The 13266-nt window shown below is 29.6% G+C and overlaps 1 protein-coding gene across 2 annotated transcripts; it reads left to right on the top strand.

The window, feature by feature from the left end:
* The first annotated feature begins 4573 nt into the window (after positions 1-4573).
* Positions 4574-9322, top strand: LOC100815785 (3beta-hydroxysteroid-dehydrogenase/decarboxylase). 2 transcript variants are annotated; one of them, XM_003527716.5, is made up of 8 exons: positions 4574-4895; positions 4958-5047; positions 5114-5265; positions 5400-5570; positions 7302-7427; positions 7668-7747; positions 8462-8660; positions 8945-9322. In XM_003527716.5, exons 1-8 carry the CDS (start codon positions 4664-4666, stop codon positions 9098-9100), a joined length of 1206 nt encoding a protein of 401 aa, XP_003527764.1. In that variant the 5' UTR covers positions 4574-4663; the 3' UTR covers positions 9101-9322. The 2 variants fall into 2 exon arrangements, with proteins under 2 accessions (XP_003527764.1, XP_040872219.1); XM_041016285.1 differs by having other exon boundaries at positions 4581-4895; positions 7362-7427.
* The last annotated feature ends 3944 nt before the right edge of the window (positions 9323-13266 follow it).

Here is a 13266-nt window from a genome sequence, read left to right as displayed (position 1 = left end):
AAAAAAAATTTGGAGGGAAAATAATCAAAATATCTAGCACTCTATATAACTCCGGGCCAAACCCACAATTTCAACTCTAGGTCCCGGCCCAAACCCAATAAAACTTTATTTTACTATTTTTTTATACAATTGTAAATATATAATAAAGATGCAAAATATTGTAATATTTTCTAATTTTTAATTTGGTCATATGGTCAAAGATTTTATTTTTTTCAAATAGTTTTATTAATACTTAAATTTTTTTTATTAACGTGAAACATATATATATATATATATATATAAATCATTTTTATCAATTAAAATTTTTAAGAACATTATAATTTTTTATAATAAACTTTATAAATTAAAAGTTTTGGATGACTGCATATATTTATATATTTAATATATCAATTTACATTTTCACTATAAAATTTTTGAATGCTTCTTAAATATATATTATTATATTTTATATGAAAATACATATAAAATATAATATATAAAGAGGGAGGAAAGATCAAATTATATCCATGTAATTATAGAGTTATATCAATTCTCATCTGTTGATTTAATCTAATGGTCCTAATTAAACTAATTAAATGAGGCACGTGATTTCTTAAGCTGAATATGTTCTGATTGTTCTCTTTAGATGAAAATCATGTCCTCAATTGCACAAGAATAAAAAAGATTGCGGAGCTTTTTGCCAAAATCCCAGTAATTAAAATCTGCCTTACAATAATTAGATAACAACTGGCTATTGTCCCAAAATCACAGCGCTTGACTTTTAATTGATTATTAAGCTGTTGGTGGAAAGTTCTGGTGTTCATATTCAAAGTATATGGCTAAAATTAACTTTGGTTTTCATATTCAAATCTTACCTTTTGGTTCAGGAAGTATAATAATTGCTTGTAAAAATGCAGTCTTGAGACTTGTAGTGCGAGGAATCAAAATTTGAATTGTTAACAAACCCATGGCTAGTGATCAATTCTCTGATGATGATACTCATCACATGATGAATACTTGACAGGATCAAAGTTTTGGAGCAGTGAATATTCAACCTCCAAGGAGTGTCTCGTTGAGATTTTTTTATTTTATTTTCAGTTTCTTGCAATTAGTTTGTGTTCAATCACAAATTGCCTATAATTATAGTGATTGGCAATTTTCTATTTTAATAAACTTAATATTTTATCCTGAAAAAATCTTAAATTCTATGAACACAGAAATACTTTGTTATAAATAGCATTAAGCAGTGGAGACGGTCTTTTGTTTAATTCATCCAATTGACGCCTTGCTTTATAGTAAGTTTTAATTCATCCGAAATGATTTAACCTGAACAACAAGTAGGAGTGCCAATGAAAACAAGAGATAAATAGTACGTAAAAGAGAGGGAATTAAAACTTACTATAAAAACTAGAGTGAAAAATGTTTTAGGATTGGAATCTTGAGAACGATAAAGGGAGGTGTGCATTATGTAATCAAGGTTTTAAGAAATAAATTAGGAAGGGCAGATCGAGGGAGACTGAAAACATAGGTTAATGATGACAATCTTTTTTTGTGTGTGTAATTGAGGTTTTGATATGCAATTAAGGAGACCATAAATACCTGAAGGGATTAATTATTAGTTTTCAGTTGAGAAGTATCCTATTTTACTAAAAAAATATTCATAATAGTAAATTTTAAAATTACATATTAGCTTTAGCATTTAATAATCATTCAATTATTAATTAAATTCATTCAATTGACTTAATTTTATAAAAGTTACAGAAGATTTGTCTTTGAAGGAGGACACTGTGAGAACAAAAAAAAAACACCATATTACTATTATTTTTGCCATGAAAATTCGTTATAGATGATTTTTTTTCTTATTTTAATTATTTTTATTGATTATTCATCAATGATGTTTTTATTTTTAAATTGTTTTAATAACTACTAAAAAAATATAATTAAATTTAAATTAATTTTGTCAAATTTGTAAAATATAAAACAAATCTCAATAAAATGTAAAACAAATATTGACCTTCTTTCTCAAAGAGTTTTCTCTACAAACTCTTATCATGACTGGAAAAAAAACAATTTGTAAATGTTAATGATTTTCAATGGAAGATCAGTAGAAGAAAGACTGCAAGTAAACTATGTATTGATTTAAAAAAGATTGGTGTATAAACAATGTTATCAAAAAAATAATACCTTTGCTTACTTTATAGGGGATTAAGGAGAAAATTACTCTTTGTAAAAAAAGAGGGGAAGAATCCGAATCACATGCTCTATATGATGTTCTCATGCTCTGAGAAAGAGAATGTAGCTAGAACGAAGGTAGAAGGAAAAAAAAAACATTCAAATTTAGAGAGAAGCAACAAAAAAGGAATTTTATTTGATTTGGTTGAAATTAAATTCAATTAAAATTGTATTCAAATAATCTTAATTATAAATCACAGTGCTAATTATATTGGAAACTATAAAATCAATATGTTGGTTTATTTTTATTTTCTATTTTGCTTTTGTGAGCAGTCTATGTTTGGTAGCAGAATTGTGGGTAGTTTAGGATAATATATATATATATATATATATGTATATAGATAGATAATTATGCGAGTGGTTAAATAAAAAGTGAGAGAAAAAATAGAAATTTACAGTTTTTTTTATTTTTATTTTTTTATTTCGTGGAAAGAAAATATTATGAGAGAGAAGAGATAAATTGAAAGTCAATGTGTATATTGTGAGATTCTAGAATTCAACATAAAGATCATGGATAATGGATAATTATGGGTGATTATATATGAAAGATACTTACTTTTTTTTGGATTTCTACTTAATTTTGTTTTTCCATTTGTATCCTTTTATTACAAAAAGAAATAATAAGAAATTTTAGAATAATAAAAAAAATATGTTCATATAAAAAAAGTAGAGATAAAAACAGTTTTTAAATGGAATATCTCCTTTTATTATATTGGAAACTATAAAATTGAATATCATTTATTTTCTTAGAATAAACGGTAATTAGTTTAAAAAATTAACGGTAAATTTTAAATAAATATTAAAAGGGAGGAAATATTGGATAAAAATAAATAAATAAAATATAAAAATAAATCAAGTTAGCGGAAATATTGGATAAAAATAAATAAATTAATTAAATATAAAATATAAAATTAAATCAAGTTAGCGGAAATAATGTATTTTTTGAAAGGGCGGAAATCATATATTGACTTTGCTATATACACTGTTTCTCAAATTCGTGCAATATTAAAAGTATGCTGAATTTAGATATTAGTTACTCACAATTAAGTTTCATCAAAATAAAAAACAATTACCTTAATTATATATTAAAAATAAAATACTAAACTTGCTTGAGTGATTTTTTTTCCTTATGTCAAACACCATGATTGTCTTTTAATCCATTGATTAGTGATTAATTTTGCTTGAAATTTCTGTTGTTGATCTAAACAAATTTTAAATTATGATAGGAATTGAACATAAGTTCTTTAGTTAAATAAATTGCTTTCATTCGATTAAATATAACAGGTCTTATTTAATGATATTTTCATGCTTACTAATGTTTATACTATAAAATTGATTGATTCTTTAATTAATTTGCGTCCAAATCCAAATTTACTATTGATTATTCTGTATGTTATAATAGCATTAAATTACGTCCAAATTATAAAATTCAAAATTAAACCCACTAATGACATTAATTTTCATAAATTAAGGTAATTGATTAATCTAATAATTTATATAGTTTGTAACCGAACAAATTTCTTAAGAAGTATCACAACATTACATGTGTTATTCGAACCATTGTGTATTTCGAACCTTGAAAGCTCATATCTAACAGTGTTATCCTAGCTTATCTTGAACATCTAATTAAATTCAAATTTGAACTAACGAATGTCTTAATTTCCATAAATTAAGGTAATTAATGTAATAATCTAATAATTTATATGGTTCATAATCAAACATATTTTTAAAGAAGCATCACAATACGACACGTGTCATATGAACCACTGTGTAGATGACATGCGTATTTCTAACCTTAAAAGCTCATGTGGGTCTAACATGTGTTATTTTAACCAATTTTGGATTCACAGATTTATTTAGATATAAATATATATTCAAATTTAAACTCACTAATATCATTAATTTCCATAAATTAAGATAATTAATCAATGTATTAATTTAATAATTTATATGTTTTGTAACTAAATAATTTTTTATGAAACATACAACATGTGACATTGAGACGTTACGTAGATGACATAGTATTTTAAATCTTAAAAGCCCAAATGGGTTGACACGTGTTATCCTAATCTGATTTAGATTCACAAATTATATATATATATATATATATATATAAACATAAATTCAAATTTAAATTTATTAATGTCCTTAATTTCCATAAATTAAGGTAATTAATGCATTAATTTAATAATTTATATGTTTCGTAACTGAATCAATTTTGTAAGAAACATCAAAACACGACACATGTCATCTGAGATGATATGTGTGTTCCGGAATATGACACGTGTTATCTTAACCTCTTTTGGATTCACAAGATTTATATAAAATATTTATATATTATTAGTTTCTATAAAAAATATTTGCTTTATTGGTGTATTGCTTTCTTCTAAACTACACTCATCTGCGATTCTTGTTGGAATGAGGTGAGCGTTGTGTTTGAGTTAGCTTGACTATGGAAGCAAAAGATAAGTGGTGCGTGGTGACCGGAGGTCGCGGCTTCGCTGCTCGGTCTTTGGTGGAAATGCTAATTCGTCACAAGGAGTACTGCGTTCGCATCGCCGATTTGGAAGTCAGCATTGTTCTCGAGCCCGCCGAGCAGTTAGGCCTTCTCGGCCAGGCCCTGCACTCTGGCCGAGCCCAATATGTCTCCCTCGATCTTCGCAACAAGGCCCAAGTTCTAAAAGGTAACCAACCAACCTCTTCTCTCAACATACATTCATTTCTCACTCTGACATGAGTAGTGCAGCGTTGGAGGGAGTTGAGGTGGTGTTCCACATGGCTGCTCCAAACTCTTCCATTAACAACTACCAGCTTCATCATTCCGTCAATGTGCAAGGTAAAAACCTCACTCACTCTTCTTCTGCATGTTTGAATCCGGCTGCTTAGATCTTCGTTTTGTTAGGGACGAATAATGTCATCGATGCTTGCGTGGAGCTGAACGTGAAGCGTCTCGTTTACACTAGCTGTCTCGTTTACACCAGCTCTCCCAGCGTCTTCTTCGACGATGTTCATGGAATTCATAATGGAAACGAAACAATGCCTTATGCGCATTCGGTACACACTTTAGCAACTCTCTTTTTACTTGAGAATAGTATATACGAGTCTGTGAGAACTGGGGCTAGCATTATATGTTTATCTTGTTATTAGATGAATTGGGGTAGTCCTGAGCTGAATTCGGTTTGTTTCAGCCTAATGATCATTATTCAGCAACGAAAGCCGAGGCTGAGGCATTGGTTATTAAAGCTAATGGGACTAATGGGCTCCTAACGTGCTGCATACGCCCTAGCAGCATTTTTGGGCCTGGTGATAGGCTGTCGGTGCCTTCACTAGTTGATGCTGCCAGAAAAGGGGAATCTAAGGTACATTTTGTTCTTGCTCCTGTTGATATGTAAAATATGTAACTTCATTATCTGGCATCATTGTTATACCTTGCAAGTTATTTAGAAACCTAAATATGGCCTATAGAAGGCATGAAATTTGTCATTGTATTGCATATGACTCAAAATAAGCTTTTGTATTGGATCTGCATTTATGCTCTAAATCCCGTGCCTTGCGGCTGAGTGTAATGACATATAAGTTAACCATTAGCTTGACTGGTTTTTTTTTAGCATATTTGACTGATGTATGGTGTGTTCAGTGGTGCTGATTCTTGGATCTATTTGTGCTAAGGGTTATATTTTGTTGTGCATATATGGAGTCTAGGTAAATAACTAATTGAACCCTAATGACAATGTAATCTTGAAATATTTATTAACCTTGGGAACATCTTGATGATTGAGAAACTATCCACAAATTGAATGAAGTTGGACTAAGACTGATAAGAAAAACATTTTGCTTTATCACATTGGGAGGGATGTGTACAAAAATGGTTGCAAAGCATATGCATATTTAACTACTTAGCGGAAACTTTCTTCAACTTTTCTTTGTTGGTGGATTCTAATATGAAGTCGTGAAATTCACGACTTCCTCACCTGTGAGGAACCATAAGTGACCGTAGGATATAATATTTTAAAATTTGACGATTCAGATTGATTACCAGTTACCGGTAAGATACAATTGTTAAATATAAATTTATTAATAATTAATTTTTTTATAAATTTAATTAATAATTTGAAAACAATTGCTAAATTTAAATTTATTAACCAATTAATTTGAAACAGTTTTGTTGTCTTCTTCCACTTCTCTTCCACATGAAATTCATCCGAGTCTTCACAATTGGATGTTATTTAGATCTGGATTTTTTAAAGATATGCACCAGTGAGTTCTCCATGGACGCTGTCGTATCGTAATTAGCCACCACACTGACCACCTCCCGTCCTCCGCCGTGAAGTTCAGCGGTGGCTTTTATTTTCCGTTTGCACTGTGTCGCAGCACTGCCGCCACTATCCCCTGTTTCCTCTTCCTTCGCCAACAACACAAACACCAACATCAAACAGCGGTGGCTTTTTTAGTTACTTATCTTCACCAACAATATCTCATTTAATTTCTCCCTTTCACATAAAACACGAATCAATCAACCAGAACGTAAGATCTCATTTTTTTTCTCCCTTTCACACCTCAGTAACCAAACGGCGGTTCAAACACAGAACCAAGGTCACGGTTTTTTTATGCAAAAAAAAAAATCATTTTTTCTCTCTTTCGCACGTTGTTGGTGCAAACATAGCACAAGATATCTTTTTTTTTTTTTATGCTCCCTTTCGCACAGTAGATGAGGTTGGGAGGGTTCCGATGCGGGTGAGGTGGAGGAAGGACAGCGGTGGCGGAAGGCATGGTTGACGACGGCAGAGGGAAGGTCGTTGGCGTGGTGGGGTGGGTGTCGCCGGAGAATTCAGATCTGAAAAAGAAAAATAAAACAGAGGAAACGAAAGAGAAAGGATGAGAATAAAAAAATATTTTGTAATAATTTTTATATAATTTCGTTTTTTTAATAAAAAATGCTTTTTGATTTTTTTTTCCTGTGACGAACCTGTTGTAACAGGTAAGAAACACTTCCTCAGCGCTGAGGAAGTGTTTTACGACTTCATATTAGAATCCACCTTCTTTGTTCCTCTCATTTATATTTATATTATTTATATTTCTCTCTTGACCAGTTTCTTATTGGTGATGGCAATAACGTTTATGATTTCACATATGTTGAAAATGTGGCTCATGCCCATATATGTGCTGATCGAGCTCTAGCTTCAGAAGGACCGGTTTCAGAAAAAGCTGCGGGAGAGGTACCACTGAAAGATTCTGTTATTACTTAGTATCTTTTGTTTATTTGTGTTCGTAAATGAAAATTAAAAGGCATACAAACATGGATAATGATGATGATATATTTCAAGGTTTGGACAGGGCAGCTTCATTGTTGAATGGTTGTTGGTTCTTCACAGGTGTATACTGGGGAATTGATTTGCAAGTTAGGAAACCTAGCAATTGATGTGGTATTTTGTTGCTAACAAATATTTGTTTTGTAGGCATATTTCATAACAAATATGGAGCCTATGAAATTCTGGGAGTTCGTGTCATTGGTAGTGGAAGGTCTTGGATATGAAAGGTAGGTTCTTATCTACTGTTAACCATTAGATGTTAACCAAGATTCAAAACACCCATAAGTTTCATGCAAAAATTTGAAAGTTTTATTTTTAATTAATAATTAATAATTTATAGGAAATACCAATTTGAATTTCAGAAAAGTAGTATTTATAATTCTAGAATGGACCAATAGTCAAACATAGAAGCTATCTATAGATATGGAAAATTTTCCTAAATTTAAAAACTTAAATATAACAAATATGAGATTATGCTTAGTCTGCATCACCCATGGGTGGCAGTTTGGAAGTTAGATTATAAATAAAATTGCTATGTGATTATACTCAGTAAACATTTGGGATGCAAATTTATACATCATTTTTCTTTGTTTTGTAAAATTGTATGAAGGATGCAAATTTAAGTTGTGCTCATCAGCAGGATTAGGCTGAAGTTGTGTCAATTTGGGATGTTGGATTATGGAATTTTTGGTCTTGTTATCGTGACTGGTGGCTATTATTTGTTATCTATTTTATTCGTAATGATGACTTTTTCTTTATGTAAATTAGAATATTGGCTTCCTATTATTAATCAATAATTCATAAGTATTTCTGTTTCTTGCTTTTATATTTAAAATAAATAAGGAACATTATTATGCTTTTTCATTCAGATAAACAAACATGAACATTATTATGGCATTATCAATGCCATTTCTTTGTTATCTGAGTCATGTTCCTTGCAGGCCAAGGATAAAGATCCCCACCTTTGTTATCATGCCCATTGCACATTTGGTGGAGTGGATATATAAGCTGCTAGGCCCATATGGGATGAAGCTGCCTCAGTTAATTCCTTCGAGAATAAGACTCATATCTTGCAGCAGAACTTTTGATTGCTCAAAAGCAAAGGATCGCCTTGGCTATGCACCCATCGTAACACTACAGGTTCTATGACGTTTTAGAAACGTAATAATATATTATATGCTTTATCATGGACATTCTTTGTGTTTTTCATACTTTGAAGCTGGCTAACTCAAGGCCACCAAAATCACTGATGATAACGAGTTGAGATTATCTAATATATCATGAAATCAAGTATGAGATGTTACTCTTAAATGGTGATATTTCAGTGCACCAAGGTTCTTACATCTATTGCAGTGAGCATACATTAATCATACTTCTTTCTTGGTGCTTCACCCATAATAATGAGATTGTAATTTATCTTGCAGGAGGGTCTGCGAAGGACAATTGAATCATACACACACTTGAAGGCGGATAATGAACCTAAAACTAAAAGAGAAGGTCCCTCAAAAGCTTCCAAATATCTTGGAAGTGGAAGAGGTGTGAATAATCAACTATATCTGTCTAACTTCTTTGCTTGGTGATGAGGATCAAACAAGGAATAAATAAATTGAAGAAGACTAATTTTTTATTAAATAAAGTTTGTAATATTTAGTGAGACATAATAAAAGTGACTGTTGCCTCACTAACTTGAATAATTACTGTCATTCGGATTTCATTATGATTAGCCTCTTGGTATGACATATGACAATTATATGTATCTCAGAAAGTTATGAATGAAATCAGATTTGGAAGAAACCAGAAAATAACTTTGTTATGTGAAAGTTCTCTCTTGGTTCTTGGATTAGAATCTTTTGATTCTCATCAAATAAATTTTTCTTTGTGGCCTCATTTCTTATTTCTTGTTTTTCCATTTTTTTATTTTTCTTTCCTTTTTGTTACAAATTCAAGATTTGATGATGCTGAAATTATGATCCAAATTGGGTTCTCATCACTCAGGCAACCTGGACTTGCTGTTTTTACAATTGATCTGGGTTTATTGTAAAGGAGAATTAAATTGTTAACAGCCATATAAAAATAGGCACATGGAATAGGAATATACTTACTCGATAGATAATTTTCTTTTCTCAGCTGTTGTGTAAAGGTTTAACTGTACTTAATAGTGAGTTCATAACTAGTTAGTTAATTGTCTACTAACTAACTAGAGTCAGTTGACAGTTACAATTATGTAACTGTCTATATAGATTGAGGTATAACTGTTTTTCTTTTCTTAAACGTGAATAAAATGAATAAATCGTAAAAAAAAAAAAGAAAGAAAATCAAGTCACTTGTCTCTAGAGTCTAGGCAGTTCTCCTCACGTTAAATGTGAACAAACTTATGACAGAATTTTTTATAATCGTGCCGTGAAATTTATAAGTAATTATCATTCGTGATGGATAACAATAATATTAAATGATTTTTTAACAAGTATAATTAAGGGCCATGTTAAAATATAATTATTTTTATTAAATGATCTTAATTTTAGAATTTAATATTAAATACTTTTATCTTTTATGTTACATTTTCTATTTAATTCATTAACATAAAACTAATTTTATTAAGAAGAATTATGTTGCTTACTTGAACTGCATATTACGTTGGCCTTGCTGATTCACAGCATGTGGCTCTACTCCCACGCATGTCCAGGTGAGATGTACGTGCTGGTTAAAGAATGATCCAAGCCATGAGCTAGCCTATTGAGATTTGAAAACTGAGAAGTTTAATTTGTCACCCTTTATGTTCGTGAGTTAAATTAAATTAATTAATTAATTTGTGCAGCTTCTAGCCTATTGAGATTTGAGAACTGAGAAGTGTAATTTGTCACCCTTTATGTTCGTGAGTTGAATTAAAATAATTAATTAATTTGTGCAGCTTCTGTTTTGAATACTTCAGACACTTGTATAGGTTTCTACCCAAAAAGAAGAATAAAAAAGACTTGTATAGGCCTGCAAATTGTCGAAATCAGCTAGAGTTAAAATATATGAATGTAGCATGTACTGTAACGTGGGAACAGTGCATATTGAACAAGCATGTACTCAACAACAATGATACATCAATATCTATAATTTATATTTCCAGAAAAATGTTATTGACACACTTTCTTACTGCTTTTTTTTAATATATATATTCTTTGTTAGACGATGAAATTTGTTTAAAAATTATAAAATTGTGTAAATTTTTATTTTTATTTAACGAGTCACACTTATTATTTTATTATTTTATAGGTTTTAGTAAATTTTAATTAATTGTAAAAACTAAAAAGTATTATTAGTATTCTTCATATTACAAATGTCTATCTAACATGTTTTATTTCTCTAACTCTTTTTTTTCTCTTTCTATCACATTATATCGCATATTATATATACACTCTTCTTTCTTTTATTTTTTTTCTTCCTCTAAGTGTCATTTAACTTTAAGGCGTCCACCAATCTTTTTTCTTCACCGAAATCCAAAGACAAAAGTAATGTTATGTTATTGAACTTGGATTTTGGTTAAATCAGCTTAATCCTCTTTGTGCAATATTTTTAATTTCTTACCATTATTCTCCAAAGTGGAGGTTAACACCTTCGTTGACTCCGCCCTCCCACTACCTTTTCTTTATTGTTCTTCTTAATTCCCTCCTTTTTGCAACCTAGGGGATTTGATCCGTTCATGTCTCCATCCATTATCATTAGGCCACTAGCTAGCTTTGGCAGCACATAAATTTGTTGTGTGAATGCGTGTGGTGGCTTATGCATTATATATATATATATATATATATATATATATATATATATATTAAGAGTTCAATAGACCTATATTATCAATGTAAAATAAAACTCAATAGATTTATCAATCATGATTGACCTATATGATCATAATAATTTATTTTGGGATGATAGAGTAAAAAACCTTTATTACTTATTATCTTATTACCACAAACAATCATGACTTTAATTATGTGTCCTCCAACTAAATTTGAAGTCAACTATATTATTGTTTACTCAATTGTGATGCACAACAATTTGTTATGTGTAGATTAATAAAACAAACAGATAGTCATGGTAGATTTCAATGTAGGCAAAGGGGCCATGTTGAGAAAGGCGCAGAAAGGTATTGTTATCCGTGAGAAGAAGACGAGGGTGAAGTCAAGTCACGAGATAATTGCCAACTGCAAGCAACCTCAGTGACCACTATTGAGGTTGAGGGTGGTCCTGTAACCTAATGTTTACCTCTCTATGCAAGTTCGTGGCATTTCTTGGAGTATGCATGGCCTCAAAACTACGTGACAAAGACGCATCATGTGTGCAAAGAGGATTTCATGCACAACGATTGCGATAATACATTTTGCTAGGTTACAAAAATTAGGTTGTGACAAACATTAGTGGTAAGAATTTTGAAAGTATAAGAGTATATATAGTAGTGGGCATTGCTCATTGTTCATTCATTGATTTTAAGCAAATGGGTTAACTATCTATCTGGTTACCTGGCATGTAGGTGTTGAATATAGGTGTAGATCATCCCATCAACCGTCTTCCCAAAATCCCAAGTTTCATCCGGATGATAGATATATTAAATAATTAGGTTAAAGTTGTGATGTAGTAAGATTTATATTTTTTTTTTAGTGTTTATAGTTTGAAAGTAGTTTTTTTAATTTTTATAGTTTGTATTTTAATTTTTCTTTAGTTTTTATAGTTTGAAAATAATTTTTTTAATCCTTATAATTTATATTTTAATTAATTACCTTTTAGTTTTTATTAAAAAAAATATAAAAATAATTTATTACAAATTAGTTATAAATTATCAACTATTTTTTTATTATAAATTATCATGCGATAAATTAGTTACGAATTACTTACTAATATTTTTGTAGTTAATTGTAATTGATAATATTACTCATATTTTGATGGTAAGGACTAAAATGGAATTAAAATATAAAGTATATAAACTAAAAATATTATTATAGAAATAAAAGAGAATTAAAATACAAATTATAAGAACTAAAAAAATTACTTTTAAACTATAGGGGACTAACAGAGAATTAAAATATAAATTATAGGAACTAAAAAAAATTAGAATATAAACTATAATGATTAAAAAAATATGAATCGTCATTAAATTATAAGAATTAAATGAGTAATTAAACTAAAATATTAAATGTATGAGCTTAATTAAAAAAATTACGAGGACAGAGTGGTGGCTAAGACTGTTGAACTAATATTGCAGCTATCTATGATTTTGATGCATGACAACTAAAATATAGTTTTAAATTGCTTTCTAACAATTAGATATGTGGTGTTTTACCAATCTTTTTATAATTTTTATTCTGATACGCACGCCCTTCAATAATGTTCTTTATGTATAATACAAGAAATATTATTTCCACAATTGTTTACGTTTTAATTTGTAATAACCATTTTTTAAAATTTATTTTTCAGCAATTGCAATTATACATGCAAAAAAAATCGTTTTGAAAAATAATAATCATAAACTATAATTCACACATCATGGATTCTTTGAAAAATCACAAATTTTTCTTTGTGCTGTCAATTCAGTGATCAATGTCTTCAAAGTACTGCAACAAATTCAAGCAGCAATAATTTTCCAAACTCAAAAGTTTATGAATTATGATTGCTGAGCTGACAAAATAAACGAAAGGGAGATAGAAAAAATATAAAAAAATAAGACAAGAGATGACGAAATAAAATAAGAAATTAAAAATTCAGAGAA

Source organism: Glycine max, chromosome 6 (genome assembly GCF_000004515.6).
Source record: "Glycine max cultivar Williams 82 chromosome 6, Glycine_max_v4.0, whole genome shotgun sequence".
In the NCBI taxonomy this organism is placed as follows: Eukaryota; Viridiplantae; Streptophyta; class Magnoliopsida; order Fabales; family Fabaceae; genus Glycine; species Glycine max.
This window is presented reverse-complemented; position numbering and strand designations above follow the sequence as displayed.

What these genes read in the sequence shown, in the direction of transcription:
- LOC100815785 (XM_003527716.5), top strand. Translation starts at nt 4,664, where the DNA reads ATGGAAGCAAAAGATAAGTGGTGCGTGGTGACCGGAGGTCGCGGCTTC. An exon ending in CCAGAAAAGGGGAATCTAAG is followed by an intron (nt 5,571 to 7,301) that starts GTACATTTTGTT and finishes TCTCTTGACCAG; the next exon opens with TTTCTTATTGGTGATGGCAA. An exon ending in GAAGGTCTTGGATATGAAAG is followed by an intron (nt 7,748 to 8,461) that starts GTAGGTTCTTAT and finishes TGTTCCTTGCAG; the next exon opens with GCCAAGGATAAAGATCCCCA.